We start from the raw sequence: 19,350 nt of genomic DNA, 5'->3' as shown, positions 1-19,350 counted from the left end.
CCCCTGGCAACTTCTGGAGGAGCCCCAGGGTTCTACATAACCCTGATGACCTGAACACTATTATTCAAAAAATGTGTTAGGACAGGTAAACATGTCCATAGCTCATACTTATATCACTATATTATTTCCTCTCCCCTTTTTTTGATCCCAAAAAGGTTTCTATGTTCCAACCATTCATTTTTCTAGTATTATGTTGTGTTTTTTTTTAATCATGGTGGAAAAGCTTTTTTATATTTCTGTCCTGTATTTTTATATATACCATTGCATATGCAATTTTGAAGTCAGTAAGGGAAACACTGCAGTCAAGTTTCTTACTGAATAGCTAAGTAGATTATATGTTTTGCATTGAGACTGCACAACTCTAACATAACCATTTTTTAGTATTTTTTCAGAAAAGGAAAGCTTTCATGATATGACAGTCCCATTAGCACCTATAAATTAAAACTATCAACAACACATTTTCTGTGGATAAAACAATGACATAAATCTTGTGAGACAATTTATTTCTTTCATAGCCTGCAAAGACAATACATTTTGATGCAGGTAACTTGCATTGTTATCGCATATAATGGAAATGGATGTACTCAGATAATGGTAGTCCTTGAACGCTTTTTCCTGGTCTCAGCCATTTCAGCTCAAAGTATACTTCTTTGTGTAATGCAATTAATCTTACTTGGAATCAATATATGTTTATTATTATTTATTGTTTTTATTGCATTTTAACTTTTAAGTATTTAATTTGGATTGTGGACATTTATTCCAGGCTGTAGAGTACATTTTCAGTGTTAATTTACATTTTCAGGTCTTATATCCAGAAGCAATCGATGATGTTAGAAACCTATGTTAGATCAAGCCCAATGTTACAGCAGGCTGAAAAAACAGTTTTCTTTTCTCCTGGACTAATATGGAAATCAATACTTTTTTACTACGTAGATACATTAAAGGCCATGTCTTGTAGATAAAACAGAATAATTTAAAATGTGCAAATAAATGTTGTTTTTATTTCTAAAGAAACTGCCTAGTAGCTGCATTAAAGGGATATGTCTTATCAAAATAGCTAATTTGAAGTAATCAGATTAAAGTGAACCTGTGTTTACGTTTCCTTACCTGTAGGTCAGTTTTTCTCAACCTTTTTACCCAAGAAGGACCCTTGAAATAAATTTTGGTTCCCAGGGAACCCTGATAAAATTAATTAATTGAGGTTTGGTAGGAAGGATACTCAGGAAAGATTGAGCACAATGTTAGTCAAAATTAACACTTCTAGAAAGCTAAAAGTTCGCTGCTGTCTTCCTGCTGGCTCTGCTAAATGGTGTTGAGCCCAGAAATCTGCAAGTACCAACTGATGGTAGGGTCAATCAACTGAACCCCTAACAACCACTGGAGCACCCCAAGGGTTTCTTGAAGCCCTGGTTTAGAATTACTACTTCAGGTCAATAGTTCTATCTCCTATAAACAGAGGGCCAAGGAAAAATGGGGTAGAAGACAAGGAGGGTTTGAAAAGCCGGAAGTTAGAAGAGGACAGCTAAACCCATCAAAATATAGAAATGGATGTTTAATTTAACCAAGTACCAGCAGTGGCAACCAAGATGAAGCTAATGTTTCAGAAAGGTTCCATGGACACATAGAAAGCTTTGTACTACTTTGGCTAAGGTTACCATATAACAGATGCCCTTGCCATGCTATATTATTACACTGCTAATATTAACATATCTGATCCAACACATCACCTGCATTATTACTTTGACAGCAAAGGTTAGTTACTCCAGCTTAGAAGCTATAGTGATATTTGTCTATGTTAAATGACCTACAAATGTAGCACAGGTGTCTTTTTTTTTTTTTTTAACTGACTATTCATGGCATCAGATATTGGGCTAGAGTTGTAGTTTAATATTTCTTGTGTATTTATCTGATTTCTATTACCTAACAGCCTGTGCATTATGAAGAGAAGAATTGGTGTGAAGAGCAGTACTCTGGTGGATGTTACACAGCCTATTTTCCTCCAGGTGTAATGACACAGTATGGAAGGTATAGTAGATATATACACTACATACATAATACAAAGGGAAATGGAAAATCTATATTTAAAAGAAAGCCAGTTAATTAGTTACTAGCTTAATTACTTACCAATAAGGTAATTTATGCTGGCTTTGTGTGAAAAAATATGCAATATGCTATCCAAATACTAATATCTAAATGCTATCTGTTATCTAAATACTTTGATTGTAATTATTATTTGTTTTGCCTATCAGACTAAACCAGTCTGGCCATTTTCTTCTTACCTCTAGCATCAGCAAGGCATTTGTGCCCAGAGAACTGACACTCACTGTATTTTTTTCTTTTTTTGCACATTCTCTCTAAACCCTAGAGATAGTTGTGTGTTAAATTCCAAGCAGATCAGCAGTTTTTGAAATACTCAGAGCAGCCCACCTGGCACCAACAACCATGCCATGTTCAATGTCACGTAAATCACTTTTCCTCCTGATTCTAATGCTTGATTTGAACTTCTCCAGGCCATCTTGATAATGCCTACATGCCTAAATTCATTGAGTTGCTTCTATGTGATTGGCCAATTAGATTCAGATATTTGATAAATGGCAATTGACTGTATGTACAGTGTGTGTGTGTGTGTGTGTGTGTGTGTATATATATATATATGTGTGTGTTTGCATTATGGGCTTTTAAGACATACTATTAAGACATACTAAGCTGTGTCACTTTGTAATCTGTAAAGCACTGTAAATTGTGTTAGTTGATGTTGATTACATTTTGTCCTATCTTTGAAGTGTCATCCGACAGCCCGTTGTGAAGATTTACTTTGCTGGCACTGAAACTGCCACACAGTGGAGTGGATATATGGAAGGTGCAGTGCAGGCTGGTGAGAGAGCAGCAAGAGAGGTATAAAACATTTCTCCTCCATAACTCTGAATGTGCATAGCATTAATAGACTAAAATCCATATGGCTATATTTTTTCATTTTATATGCATAATGTTTAACAATATAACTTGACAACATAATCAAACAGAAATATTTTTAATGTGGAACTCCAGGCAAATATGAAACACGCACCAGCTAATGCAGTTACATGTTTATTAAAAAATATTACAATTGTTTTTGAATGCATATAATGTATGTACCTGGTTTTCACTGGGTATTGGCTTCCTGCTGTCGACTGGTAGAGGGTGGGCAGCACTGAGGACCAGTTTTGTAATGGGGTGCATATGAGCTGGCAAGGAACACTCTGACATAAAGGCAGATCAGAGCAATAACTCTTAGATTGTAAGCTCTTCTGGGCAGGGTCCTCTCCTACTCCTGTGTCACTGTATCTGTCTGTTATTGCAGCCCTTATGTAATATACAGCAATATGTAATGTTGGCGTTATATAAATCCTGTTTATTAATATTAATAACTCTTATCTTTGCGATTGCTATGTCTTCCCTTTCCAAGTCACTGGCAGAGGGAAGAGTGGCGACTGTCCATATTGCTTACTTCAGTAGAAAAATATCAGATCACCAACCTGGCCGTTCTTCCTGTTGGTGTATGTCTCCAGAATTCTGTGTCTGGTTGTATAACTGATGTTAAAATTTAAATGTTTAAACTGGGCTGCTACTGATGTACTGATGCAGATGTTGACTAATTGCCAAACTTTGGCATGGAGACCAGTGTTTTTTGGACCTTTTTAACTCAGGGAAACCTTTGATAAAACGTTAGGTCTTAGGGAACCCCTAATATAGTTACTATATCACAGCTCAAAGTACATTAGTGTGATGGTCGCTGGAAAAAATGCCTCTTATATTGCTGCCCAGTGGGAAGTATGTCAAAACCATGACAAATAGCCAAAAATCATTGGTGTGACCTAAACTGACCTGATTTCTCATTGCTCAAGGGACCCCTAGTAACCTCTGGCGGTTCCACACACTGATCTAGAGGCTTTTCCACCTTTACCCACATATGTAAAATCTCCAACCATTCTATTACAATCTGTGTGATACATTTGTATTGAAGGAAGGGAATGGACAGTGATTCATCACATACAATATAATGACAACCAGCGGGGTAACTTTTGGGTTTCCAAGGACAGACTGGATCAGTTTTTGTTTGATACATCAACTAGTTGTTAATAAGCAGACATTTAATATTTGTCTGGGAGTTTGGTACCTAATGTGAGATCACTTTGTACTTTGCAGGTGCATGGTAAATTTGCTGCAGAAGTAAAAAAATAATTTTAGATATAGTTGATTCTAGTTTTCTAAATAAGGTTTTATTTAAAAATCATTAAATATATTGTATAGCTTTTCTAGCTAAATAATAAGTCATTCTTATCAGGTGGATTTATTGTGACATTTTGGCGCCCCCTAGAGAATATTTTGACACATTTTATAATTTATCTACCGGTAGCTGTCCCTGGATTTAATTACATTTTCTAATATGTTCCTGAAATGCACAAGTGTTTTCCACAAAGCTTTGTACACAATATTGTTGCCTATAATTGTATACAGGCTTGCTTAGCCTATCCTGTCTTTCTCTATCTTTGTATTGTGCTTTTCTCATTTATCTCTATCTTGTAAAATCACATTACCTGAAATTGCTTCTCTCCTTTTTCTGTTGTACAGTTTTTCAACTTTCAGATCATCACATCCATCAACATCACACTGTAATCAATAGCTTTGTCTTAGATTTTTAGGCAACTCTATGTCCTGTATTCATCATTTATATTTCTGTATTCATCTACATTATTGATTTTGTTTGAGCAATATGTCTAATCAGCATACCTTGTTTAGTATTGGTGAGATTTTGATTATATAATGTGTCAGATAGGTTTACTCACTAAAACAATGCACTCTGTGTGTTATCTTGCAGCTCAAGGGTCCCGGGTTCCTATCTCAGCCAAGGCCTTTATGCTCATTGCCTTTGAACAGTTTTCTGCCATAGTGTGTCCCAAAATATACTGGTAGAATTACCTGGCTTACCACCAAACTGACCTTAAACTATGTAATTGACATATAACTGTGGTATATTTTGAGGAGTTCTGCAAAAAACAGTTAGTGATACGACTATGGACTCTATACCCTTACCATGGTAAAATGCTCAATAAATGCATACATATAAATTACATAATATGTTTTCAAAGTCATTACATTCAAAGTCATCTTTGCATGTGGAGGAAAAGAAATTTAATCTCCAGATATGGAAGGGATTCTTTACTGTAAAGTCTTTGAAAATGTGGAATAGGCCCTCTCATGATGTAGTTTTAGCAAGAACTATAGATTACTTTAGGAAAAAGCTGGATGCTTTTCAAGAATCATATACTGGGTATTAAAGTTTTAAAGTAAAGATAACTGAGACTGTTGAACATTCGATTGCCTTCCCCTGTTGGGACAAATTGAATGAGTTTTTTTTTTTTTTTTGCCTTCTCTGGATCAACTATTACCATAAGGTTATCTGGGATATGTTAATTTCCCTAGTGGTTAAAAATGATGGACTTAAGTTTTTTAGAAATATCTATAGCATACTATTAGATTATTGTATATATTCCAATTATATACACTGTATTGTAAAACATAAGTCTTTAAGGTGATATGACAAAAGTGTTGTATGGAAATACCTGGGACTCACCAGTGAAAATGAGTATAAGTGCTCTTTTTTGAGCAAAGCGCAACCAATCGGAAACTATAACCATCAATGACTAGCGAGATAGCTGACCCAATCTGCAATCCGTTGGTATATTACCTGTTACTGACAAAGTGCTCCCATGTTACAAATAAAAAATTTGACTCCTGTTTTTCAGTAAAAACTTAAACTGCTCATATGTAACAAATGCTTGTCAGAGATGTTACAAAAGATTTTCAGAAACTGCATGCATGCAAAAAAAGGTTACCAAGAACTGCTCACAACACCATTGTTCTACTGACATAGAAGCTGTTCTGTAGAAATTATCTTTAAAAATACATTATAAGGTGTCACTTTTTCTGCAAGTTCAATTCAGGTCTACTTAGCAACCAGAAATGAATCAACGTTTATTAGTATGTAACATAAATACAACATGCAACATAGCTAATGGCATGCAGTTTTTGATGTAATATGCAACAAATTATTACAACACAGCATATAGAATGAATTGATCAGAGTATGTATTGTACAGCATAGTTTGTTGCATTCATCAGCCAGACATATGTAACATGTACAGACCATACAGAGTGCAGTAGTCAGGAATATGTAACATTACACAGTGAATGGAGTGCAGCTGTCAGGAGTATGCATTCTACATCATGACCTACAGAGTGAAGGGTCAGGATTATATAACAACTGCACTCTAAAAAACCATGTAGCTTGTTAATAGTATGTAATAATATGTACTGTCTCTTACATTGGCGGTTATTTTTAGACTGGTTCTAGATATGTATAATTTAGATTCAACGCTTTCCAAAACCAGAAACTAACATTTAGAGTGTAACTAGATGTCCGAAGGACACTGTACACAACGTGTTGGTTCAAAATTGTAGCAAAAGCTGTTAAATTTGTTGTTGTGTAATCCGCTGGCGTTCTCTCACCTGATAGCATGCCATCAGATTACATAGGAGCACCTGTAACAGTATTTAATGACAGGCTAAAAGCCAAAGAAAAAAGCTGCATTAGCATTTTAGCATTACTTTTCTCATGCCCTTGAGTACATTGCATAAAAAATCTGCTCTGCTAGGAATTTTCACAATTTTCTTTCATAACACAAAATGTTCCCATAATGACCTTTTAAACTTTTTTTTTTTAAATAGAAAACGAGAGAAATATTTATCATTTTTACATAAGTGTACATATGGCTGGATCAAGTTGGGGGCCAAACTTGAAATTAATTGAAAAAATTGAGGAAGTTTACTACTTCATCCATAATTAACAAAAATAAACCCCTCTACACACACTTTAGGGTTGAAAAGACTAATGTCTATCTATCTTTGCAGGCTGTGTGTTGTTCATCTTCTCACATCACAAGTTTGCCTGACTATTACACTATGCAGTCTCTAATGGATTGAAACAAACACAATGCCCCGGTAGTCAGGCACCATGTGATCATTGCCTAGGTTTTGTCACATGATGGGTGTACAGGAATAATGTCTATGTATTTCATGTATTGAAAATGATGATGTGGAGTGGTAACACGGGCGGGCCAGATGTAGTTCATTTTCGGAATTCTTTGGGGGGCCAAAAAAAAGGACCTTGAGGGACAGATTTGGCCCTCGGGCCAGAGTTTGACACCCCTGCTGTAGTATATAGAGCACAGGATGTGTAAAGGGGAATCATGTCAACTGTAAACCGATATCAACAAAATAATCTGATGGGGTTTAAACCATTCCCCAAATTAAATACAAAAAATGTATAAACATTTTAAGCAAAGGTTATTCTCGTATGGTACATATTGGATTGCATTTGTGCTAAAAGAGAAAAAAAAATAACATTTGAAAAATCAAGTTATCAAGAAGGTAGAAAATATAGACAAAAAGAAAATTCTTTTATACAGTTAACTTTCTTTTCTTGGAAGTAACGGCACAAATAGTATCAGCATCACTGCTCAAATAATGCAGAATAATTTGCTTTAAAGAGAACTTTTTTTCTCTGGTTTAGTTTTATATACCATAAATACTTAGTTTGGGCAGAAAGGCTTACTATTATTTAAAAAAAGACAGGGAAAACAACATTGGCTTCATAATCAGCATTATGATTAATATGGAGGCCGACTGGCAAGTTATAACAAAATGGCTCTTTTTAATAGATGTCCTTTTTATGGGATTTTTTAATAAATCAACATTAGTATCACACATCCAGGCTTCAACACGTCTCAACCAAAAGTATATGTACACCTGACCATCATATCTTCCTACATGGCGAACAGAAGAGGAACGGAAACAAAATCTTTCTGATTCCAATCTTTGGCTATTCAGCACGGAATAGCAAGCATATCCCGGCATTATATTTTTAAATAGAAGACAGTGATCAGGCAGGTGGGTGTGATTCTTTTCAGAAGGGACATTGCCATCATTTTTTTTTGTGGAACCCCAGTTCCATTTTAAAGCGGATTAATCGAGGAAGAGTTAAATAAATTTGGTACAGGGATTTGTTACCCTGACATGAAGTAAAAGCCTACTCCTCACCAAATTTATTTACAGATTTTGTATATTTTTCTTTCTATTCAAGGTCATTTTGCACATCATTTAGCACTTTACAATACAAGTGATACACACATACGTACATACATTTGCATGGTACAAACAAGGGTATTACACATAATACAGATTCTTACTCACTCTTAGGGCATTAAAACATTCTGAACGAATGAAACATGAATATAAGAAATACTGTAGGCTGTGTATATTATATGGACTATCACTAAAGACAGGTGTGTATGAAATATGTAAGTGGTGCTTGCTGTTGTAGACTCACACCAAGTGCCAAAAGAACTTTCATGTTTATGATATATGATCTATCTGTTCACATATATACTTTTGCAATGTGCCACATACATCAGGTAGCAGACCCTTCCAGGTTATAGCATGCAGCCTAAAAGCTTCTTTTGGGTATTCCATCACTCATAAAAAGGGGCCCTTATAAATCCAAAGAGCAACTAACTTCCATAGGCATTGACCCCGATCCACATCTTTAAGCCTATTCCTTTGATGGATGATCATCCAAAACAATAATTAGAAACAAAAAGTATGTCAAGGGGACCACATAAGCTGCCTGATGTGTTTGGGGTCTTGAAGGCAGCACATCTGAAGTTGTATGCAAATACCTGGATGTGTCTGCTAGTGAAGGTAATTAGCACAATAAATATGTTCATCTACTCACAGGTTCTGTTTTAGTAACTAGATGTTTCCTATATACAGCTTTAATGATTTCTTCAATATTTATTGTCCTTCATTCTGTTTGAGATATGCTTCTGGAAAGCACAGTCTTTTAGGCAGTCAAGTAATCTATAATTTAAATTCTCGGCTCCAATCAAGACTTTTTCAAAGCTGTTCATTTTAAACCGCTATTTTTTCAAACTGTGAAATTATAAAAGCATAAAATGTATTACTATTCCTTACAGATAATGTGCAAAATGGGACTCATTTCGGAAAATGAAGTATGGGTGCCTGAACCAGAGTCTGTGGTAAGTTTCACATTGTTCTTCAATTCATATAATTAATGAGTTTGATGATATAGATGTAAAAATATAATTTTGGTAAAACACCAGCTTGTTAATTTCCTACAAATCCTTTCTAGCTGAGTAGTGTATGTCAAGCTCTGCAGGGACATATGATGGAAATTGAAGTGGGTGGGAAGCAGCTGTAGGATAATGGTACTAATGACTATCATTTGTAAACAAGATAGTACTTTGTGAAGAACACAAAAGTCATTATTATATGTTAGTATTACAACACATTGCAGCTGATTGCTTTTCGGCAACCTTTTACTATGTACCCAGAGCTCAGTTGACTCAATGTGCATATTGCTTTCTTTCTATTTGCATTTACCTGGGTTCAATTAAAAGCATTCTGTTGCTAAGATAAAGGTTCAAAATAAAGTCCCCTCTGTAGAGAATACTGTGAACCTGTCCTGCTGCTGGCATTGCTGGTAGTGAAGAAAAAATGCCAGCTGGATAATCTGACAAATCTGATAAAGACCAGACTTCATTTGGAAGTAGTTATAATTGATTTAGGAATACTGCTGATTTGCTCATTTTTATTAACTAGAATTTTTTCAAATGAGTCTGATCCGAGAATTACACAAATTAAGAATCAATCTACTTGTGTGATTATGCATATTGTATAATTGCATTGATTAAGGTGATTCATTGCATTTTTGTATAAAAGTTCATTTTTACATTCTTTAATATATGGTGGTTTGTTTATTACACCCTGATTGTTTTTGCATTGTATGTGAGTTTGCATGGAGTTACCACTTCTCTCCTTAACTTCCTGCGGTATTCCAAAAGTAGTAGAGTAGTAATAGTTAGTCGCTTCTTGTTTAGAACCCTACATCTACATTCACCTATATGCTTTATCAGCATTTTATGGCAGTAATGTCAATAATGATTTTGTGTACCATTTTTATTCACTGATTACATGATCTTACAAATCCCCTCTGTTTAAACAAGGTATACTGTAGACTGTTAGATCTTCCTGGTCAGCATGTCTTAGTATTTTCAAAACTGCACCTCTTTTCTAAGATAATGTAGATATAATCCCTTACTGGATAACATTTTGTTGCTAAAGCTTTTGTATCTGTATTTTATTTCATAAAATAGTGTTTTAATCTCTATTTTGGATCTCAAAGCTGCTAATCTTCTGTTTATTCAAGTGCTTTTCTAAATGCACTTGCAAAGCATAAGTTAAATGTAAACTCAGCTCAGGCTTCCTCAATCTTTACAAATTATCAACTGTAAGAGGATGTAAAATGTGCCAGTAACATAAACAGATTTATACTTTTGTAACAACCATTTTGTCCATCCCTGGGTATGAGATTATCATCCTTCCAAGAAAATTCATTTGGTAGAGAGGAAGAAATCTTGCAGGAGGACATATCAGTCCATTGAAAGAGAACCCACTTGATAGATTTTCAGTTGCTCTGTATTCTAGTAATGGCATATTTGCTTGGACATTGCAGGCAGTAGGGGGGGAGGTTAGTGATGTGATTTTTTTAGGAGGGAATGGGTCCATTACTTTAGGGTCAATTTGAGGACCAGCTTCCTAGTAGTGACAACTTTGGACCACTTCTGTATAATATGTGTATCATCATTTAGTCTCTAACGGATGCACATATAACAGAGTTACAAACCAGCAAACAATTGTCATGAGATACTGAGAAGGGCCTGGAATTGGACTTTCTTGGTAGGGTCCCCAGGTATTTAAACAATTGCTTCCAATTTAGAGCATCTGTTGATGGTCTTTTGCTTACTTCAAATAGAATATGCATTCCTATACAAGGTAATAGTAATGAAAACCCACCTATAGCAGTTCAAATGCAACTGACAATAAATTTTAATTGATTTCAATCGGATGTCAAACCCATTCCATTGTCACTAGTGCAAACCCTATTAACGAAGGTCAATACAAGATTCACAACAACATTTATCATGGCATTACAATGTAGAGCTTATGATTTTTTCCTGTGGTTGTTAGATCGACATTAAGAAGGTCACTCCCTCTTCTCATTTGTTATATGTTCAGAGGAGAAGTATTTTATAAATTATTCTGAACAATGAGAAAGAAATGCATGAATTACAATTGTCTTTTGCTTTTGTTTTAACTTCAGCATCTAACAAAATTATCTTTTATTTTCAGGATGTCCCTGCACTACCATTCAACAGATCATTTTTGGAGAGAAATCTGCCATCTGCTCGAGGTTTAGTGAGGTTCATTGGCTTCTCAACTTTCTTAGCTTCAGTGGCCACTCTTGGGTTTTTTGCACACAAGAAAGGATTCATTGCTCGAGTTTCATGCTAATTGTTTTCATTTACCTTCATAAAAACCAGCCACTTTGGTATTTGGATGTTTCCACTTTTAGAATCAGATTTTAAGCCACTGTTCATAGGCTTCTTACATTCTAAGGAGTACTGATGAAAATTAAAATAGAAAAACTTTTATAAAATTAATTTAAAAAGTAATCATGAATAGTACCTGACAAAATCAAAACAATGGGTATTGGATTTTAACTTGCAATTTAATTCAAAGTACATTAAAACATCAGTCATTTGCTGTATAGTATTCTCAGGTTTATACGCCAGAATAATTAGTGAGCTATGAACAGCTATAAACTAGGTTTATTCAACCCTAAATCTCTGGGCAGAACACAGGTAAGGTAATGGACATCAGGTTAGTCAGTTCCAAAATCAATCACCTGGGCTCTAATATACACTGTAAAAAACAGGGGCTTACATAGGTTCCAAAAACTGAAAATAACTAAACATAATAGAGGTACACTTCCTGAAATCAATTCTTACACCATTTTAGAGTTTAAGGGTATATTTCATCATTATACTTACTAGACTGAAAGGCCTTTGATGACAGAAGATTGTTTAGCTGCCAAGTCAGATAAAGGCCCCTTTCAGACTCCTGGTGGAAAACAGAACAATTAGGTGCATAAAAAGGTGCAAGTCTGCATTTGCAAGTGTATTTGCATTTTTGCTGATGGTTTGGTTCTTTTTCCAGAGGGCGAAAACCATCCATACAGCCTGAAACAATGTCAATTCCAGGAACTATGCAACAACTCCCAAGGCAAAAGGAACTTCATTAAAAACTTTTACAAAGGGGTTCCATCGGCTCCTCTACAGTTGAATGGCAGCAGTGGTTGTGTGGTTGAGCATGTAGTGCAACTCTGCAGTTTACCCCAAGTGTGAAAGGGGCCTTAATAACAAATGAAGAACCTAATGATTACTAAAGTTTATGAGGGGGGGGCAAAAGATATTTTTTCTGTACATCATTGTAAGTAATTCAAGTTTCCTCATGTATTATTCTTTTAAGGTACAGAAAAATAAAATTTGATTCTGGCATAAATACAGACAACTGTGTTAGCCTTAATCAGTTGTCTTTTTGCTAAACTACAGAACATCCCACTAGTGAAGCAAAAAGGGTAACACAATGATTTGTAAGATTATAGCACCATAAATTAAGAAAAATACTTAATTTGTAGGTTGGATTTATACCTTTGATTGCATTATTGCAACATTATGCATAAGGAAAGCCCATTCAGTTTAATTGGTACCCTAACCAGCCTCATCACATAAAAACACACATGCACTATTTTTGGTCAACACAACTTACCACAATGTTAGGATTACCGACATCTGTGCAGGTGGGTTTGTGTGTATCAATTTGAATGAAATGCAATCACGGGCCACAATACATATATAGCGCACACATAAAAATGCAGATTTTACCAGTTTATCACAAGTGCATAGTGTCATTCCGGTCTAAATCTTCAAATAAACTAGCAAACCCCTTTAAATGCTAAATTTTACCATGTAATAAATGTAATAATGTATTGCATTATTATATTATTACATTATTATAAAATGTAATAAAATATTGCAAAAGAGCAATTTATTTTAAACAATTCTTATATAAATAAGATAAAAATGTCTTAATGGTAACTGTAAAGAATGTTTTTTTAAGAAGGGAAGCTGTAGTTTTTTGTTTCTTCATAAAAATCACACATTTATTTGTTGATGTTTTTAGCACTTTTTGCTTGGTTTAGTTGCTGATCAATGTACTTAACAGTCTCATGTAATGTGTAAATTCACATAGCATTATTGCCTCATATTGTATGGGAAATGCCTTGAAACTGTTTTTGTTTGCATTGTTTTATTAAATCCTATTTGCAGTGTATAACTGAGGTTGGGGATTTATACTTTAGCAATCTGCTGAACATGAAAGTAATACATATTTTTTAACTCATTGGTTTCTTTCTTTTATCTGTGCAGTTTTTCAATTTTCTTTTGTAACTTTCCATGTCGGCACCCAGAGAGCATTGAAATCTCTGCCAATAATCTGCAAATAAGAACTCAGTGTAAAGGCATACTTGGGCTCTGACCTGGCCACTGTTGGCAATTTCAGGCTTTTGAGGAGGCTCTGGTAATGTTTTTGAGAGGTAAGATGAAGGCATTTATTGATGCCTTTTACTCAGTTCTGTCCTTAGTTAATCCCCAGGAAAATAATGCAGCTGTATGATTGTTACTAAATCATCAAAAATGTTTTTTGGCCACAAGCTGGGTAGGGATTCATTGACAGGTGGATGTTCCATTTCCCTGCATATTTGCAGGACCAATGCTACTTGGCAGAGCAGGCTGCAGGACACCAATGATTGTTTTGGCTGTGATTAAAGGTGTCAGTCTGACCACCATTGTAGGGAAGGGGGCATTCCCTCTATTAACCACCACTATAGGAGCATTTTTCCACTCATTGGCAGGTTTATTGTCATGTCTTGATGTGTGTAGAAAAAAAATAAACATATTTCATATATCTTTAGTACATGCAGTGTCCCATGTGTTATCTTTTTAAACATACTACAGGTACAGAAAGATATTGAATGATGTGCCAGAAACAGTGTACTCCTACCTTCATATTTCCCATAACAACACAGGGCATTAAATTAAAAAGCATGTGTTGTCAGCCCTGCCCCTACAAAATTTCTGATACATCACAAAACACAGACATCCCTGCTCCCCCCACCCCAAAAAAAAAAAATATATATACGTTTTGAACTTTCAGTGGCATATTTAGCTGACCAAAAGGGAACAAATAAAGTTCATTGTTAGGGGTTTACAAACACTAACTTTTTTTGACCAATGCAAGTCAACTCAACCCAAATGTAAAAGTGTACCATTAAAAACAATAGCCAATCTGTACACACTCGTAAGGTATAAAGCTTCAAAGGGGTCCTTTTCCTTTAATAAAATATCTGTCTATGTGAGGATTTTTTTATTAAAAGATATTTCATTTATAATATAATTCAGACAATCTTGGCTTCCTTTAGGAGACCACCTGAGTTTACTTGACTTTACAGTATTTTGTACTATGTCCATGATTTCACATGCTTTGTCATAATTATTACATATAGCTGCTGTGTTTATATTTTGATATTTTATATTTTGATAGATATATAACGTTCACAATTAATTAAAACATTTAATGCTTTGGTTACCATCTATAGTCTAAACGGCACAGTGTGTGATATTTACTAAAGAACAAAAATTTTCCAATAAAATTTAATAAATATTTTATCATGATTTATTATTTTGTCGTGTATTTGTATTTTCTTTGGAATGCAGAAAACATCCATAGCGCAACATATACCTGCAACCATTCCAAACACAGAATAAATCAAAAAACGCAAAAACATTGGTGCTACTATCAGGAATCAGTAGGGGTTTAGTTCTCCAACACATGCTGGCATGTAGTTTAATGCATTTTGTAACACATCATAAATGCACAAGTGTTGTGAACTCCAAACCCCATACTGGGGCTTGTTTTGTGGCATTTTGGTGCTTTGTTAATTGTTATCATAGATGTGTTTCCCATTCGATCAATAAAATGTCATGGCCGTTCATACCAATGTTGCACATTTTTCTTGACCACGATATTGTGGTGGAGAAAATCTACAGATGACCAAAAAATTATTTTTGCCATATTTATGAATACTTTCATAACCAGGAGTCATTGGGTCTGATTTATCAGACCACCCAGCTTTCCCAATGAAAATGTATGCCCTCCAGTCTTGGAGTAATAAATCAGGCCCATTAGGTCAAAGATGTCTATCCCAAATTTAGCATTACCAGTATAGTTTTTTTTTTTATGGCAATACGGACATAAGTTTCCTTTTTGGTAGCATTTAGTATTCATACATTTATTTATTCTTTCAGTTTTAGTAGTTCCAATTATGGAGGGTCAGCATGACATAAAGGTGTTAGGTAGGGTGGTCATCATGCATTTGATGGCTGCCTTGGAATGCCCACACCTCCAGACTGACATCCACCCATTAGGGTATTTTGATATTTGGAGAAATCCTAAGAGCCAGGCCACTGCTTTTATCCTCTTGGGTGATTTTTACAAGAAGCTATGTATAGCATTCTACCAACCTGCCTACCAGCCATGATCTGCTTGCATTGCAAAGAGAAGCACAAGACCCACTGATAAGGTATGTAATGAAAACAGAGATATTTTATTTAAGATGTGGGTTCTCTATCTTTACTTAAATTAGAAAGTTGTTGTCACCAAATGATGATTGCTTTACACAGCTTGTGTAAAGAAAATAAAAAAGGGCAATTAATAAAATAAGCAGCATGAAGAAATACCAGCCACATTTTTCCTGCTGATAGACACATGCCAGTACCAGCTGGTATCTCATAACACAGGGAACAGGTTGCATGCTGCAGAAAGTTTGTATTTATTTTTATTTTAAACCCACAGCTGCCCAACATCAGATCCATATTTTTCTTCAAAATCCATTCACATGTGCTCTGTGTTTAGTAGTGGCCATTCTCTGAGAACACTGCTAAATTGCTAAAATAAACTGGATTAGAGGGCACATAGAAAAGAGTACAGGAAGTTATTAACTTACTAGATTTCTGACAGAATCAACAGGTTTTATTGTTCAAAATTGATATAACAAAACACTTTCAATGGTTTATTTACCAGACCAAAGAGAAGCAAATAAGATAAGCTCATTGTTAGGGTTTATATAAACATTAACCCATTTTTACTTACTGTACAGAGCTAGTTTTTCATTTCAGGTCCAGTACAAAGGTGTTGCTTAGATGCCACGTACAGCATAGAACATTCTTGTTTGGTATTTACTGACCTTGGCTCCTGTCCATTTTCCAGGGTGGGATGTTATCTCTATTTTATGCTCCCCTGCTCTAATATGTTATCTTAATGACCAAGGTTTGTGAGCAGAGAAGCAAATAACTGCCATTCAAGCAATATTTCCTATTTGATTGAATTTCATGAATGTGCATATCCAGTTTGCAGATAAGCAGTGCCTGGGTGGGTCAACACTGACTTTCTCTTTCAGGGATATAATTTGATATAATATAATATATATAATAGATATAATTTGAGATGGAAAGAAAATCCTGTTATACAATACCATTAAATTAACTAAACATTATTTCGCAATTCATATGTACACATGTTTAGCCAAATCTTACAGAAAGGATGTCTGAGATTAACATAATTTTACATAACATAATTTAACTGACAAGCTTAGAATGTTGAGGGAAAATACAAACTGCTATGCATAGGACATATGTAAGGCAAACCCAATGAAATACTCACAATGGTATATATTAGGATCCTTTGTGATCATCTACAAGTTTTTAATGTAATCACTATCACTTGGTTAGTGATAAAAAATGATTAGTATTAGAATATAACACTAAACTATACAATAAACTATACAATAAACATGGAACAATAGAAACCAAGAGTTGGATCCATTTTTGTTCAACATTCTACCCATATATCCATCAAAAATAATCCTTAGAAAAGCACTTTTTTAATCATAATAAAGTAAAAGAGAGGATAATCCTCCTTTCCGTTTTTGGCGAAAGACGTTGGGTGAAACAAGCCATTAATATCTATTGAAAGCTTCTTTCTCACCTCTGAAGTAAAGGGAATTAAGTTTCCACTTCTATTTATTTACTGTTGTTGATAGATGAATGATTGTTTAGCCTCCCTAGCGTTTCATTTCTTTCCGGTTTTATATGTCTAAAAGCGGTACATTGTTTTTCATGAAAAATTTTTTTACAGTATAATACAATAGTATCAGTATAATAAAGTTTGAAACACAAATGTAAAAACAATAAGTTAAAAAATCTATATATTTTATAAAAAAAAGTTTTAAATTTTTTTAAATTTAAAACAATACACATTATACTTATACTAATATATATACTGTAAAATAAATGTTCTTGAAAACAATGTACTGCTCTTACACATAAAAATCCAATGTATTGCATTCAATACAGTTATTTTGTATTGGATGCAATACAAATGGATTTTAAATTTCCCGCCCGACCGGCAACGTACACACGCACCAACGTCACCGGGAACTCCCCAGTGACTCATCAGATGCAGAAGCAGAAAGAAGATGGAGATTGCGGCGCTGGATGCCGCGGGACGCCGGCAGATCAGGTAAGCGCTCTATTTTACTAACCTTCCTACAGGTTTACATACCCCAATGTGACTGGGGGTTACCACATTTATCAACTTTTTTTTTAACCTCTAGGGAGGTTAAAATAAACCCCTCATGCCCCATGATGTATGAATGGGGAGGGCATACTGAATTAACTGTACTGTGTTTTAGACCAGTGATTTCTCAACCACTGTGCCGTGGCACACTAGTGTGCCGTTAGAGATCTTCAGGTGTACCGTGGGAAATTATCCATTTACCATTGTGGAGTATCTGTGCTGTAGTGACTGGAAGAGTAATGTAACACTCTTCCATGTCAGTGGGTGGCAGTAGGTAGCTTATTGCCTTGTTTATTCCAAGAGACAGAAGAATTCGCTACAGAGTGTCATTTTGTAATATTTTTAATTTGTGGTGCGATGCAGGATTTTTTCAATGCAAAAACACTGTTTTAGACACTCTTGTACATAAAACATATGTACCAATATGTTTTGCTATTTGTAACATATAATATACATTAAATGGCTACATAAAACTCTTCTTTGTTTTCTCATTTTTTATACACTTTATTGATACACTTATCTGTTCAATTTTAAGAAAAGTATTGTGTTGTCAACCAATACACCAGTTTGTTAGCTGACAAAATGTGAAAATTACAGTCATGGGGCTAAAAATAGGGACCTTTATCCTTATAAAAAGCTTTATGAATCAGGCCTTACATGTCCTACCCATGCTTAGTAATGTCTTCACATATATCTCAACAAATTTGGTTTTAGCATAATTGCAGAGTCCATCACATTTTATTTGATTAAACATTAGTTTTGCAGGTAAGGCAAGATTAACGTGATACAATATCATTCAATGACTGGCTTCACAGTAAAATCAATTTAAAGTGCATAATAGTGCTTATGCAATTTATGAGGTTTTTCTAAAGCTGTGTGTTCCATCTGCAAAGCATTTGGAATAATGGTTTTGTGGTTAGCATTGTGACATCGCAGTACTAAAGGACTGAATTTCATTCCAGCCACAGGCATTATCCATGGGCTGAATCATTTTTTTTAGTTTCCTCTAGGTGCAATAATAATGTTAGCTAATCCAAAAGCATTTTGATTTTAAGGTCACTTGGCTTCCACTTATCTGCCCAGGATGCTTATGTGCCAGGGACATTTGATGTAAGCACTAATGTAAATGGTTCAGTATTCCATGGAATATAATTATCTTGTAAAAATCAGTAAACATTTATAAATAAGTCTGAGATCATGTGCAACTATGTCAGTAGTGTATTTGCATTATTACTGTTTGTTTCCCCCTTCACTCAGAGCCAGTGGCCATGTTAGGTCATGGAAGACTTTTCTCCAGGGAACTTGCTCATATTTTTTCCAAATACTGAGCTGTGCATTATTGTTGGGCTAGGGTGCTTTGCTGGCTAAGGGTTATTGCTGAGGCCTGAGGGTAAATGCTGGCCCCAACACTACTGGGAAATATTTTAGGCTGGGGGTTGTTGCATGGACCTAAGGGAATATTATTGTCCCTTATACCTACTGGAGATTATCATTGTTGGCCTTGGCACTTGCTAAGGGTATTGCTAGGGTGTATTATTGCTTGTTGGGAGGTATTGCAAGTGACATTAATGCTAAAGGTTATTGCTGCCACTGATACCAAGAATATGGCTTATTTTACTCCCACAATCTTTATAG

General features: G+C 35.0%; 1 protein-coding gene across 1 annotated transcript in view; it reads left to right on the top strand.

The window, feature by feature from the left end:
- Positions 1-12,961, top strand: part of LOC140341366 (amine oxidase [flavin-containing] A-like) — a gene marked incomplete in the record, with an annotated part of 55,058 nt that extends 42,097 nt beyond the window's left edge. Inside the window, 4 exon segments of the mRNA XM_072427067.1 lie at positions 1,928-2,025; positions 2,784-2,895; positions 9,075-9,137; positions 11,311-12,961. Of these exon segments, the coding sequence (XP_072283168.1) occupies positions 1,928-2,025; positions 2,784-2,895; positions 9,075-9,137; positions 11,311-11,472 (435 nt within the window).
- Positions 12,962-19,350: the final 6,389 nt, after the last annotated feature.

This window comes from Pyxicephalus adspersus, chromosome 1 (genome assembly GCF_032062135.1).
Source record: "Pyxicephalus adspersus chromosome 1, UCB_Pads_2.0, whole genome shotgun sequence".
Classification (NCBI taxonomy): Eukaryota; Metazoa; Chordata; class Amphibia; order Anura; family Pyxicephalidae; genus Pyxicephalus; species Pyxicephalus adspersus.
This window is presented reverse-complemented; position numbering and strand designations above follow the sequence as displayed.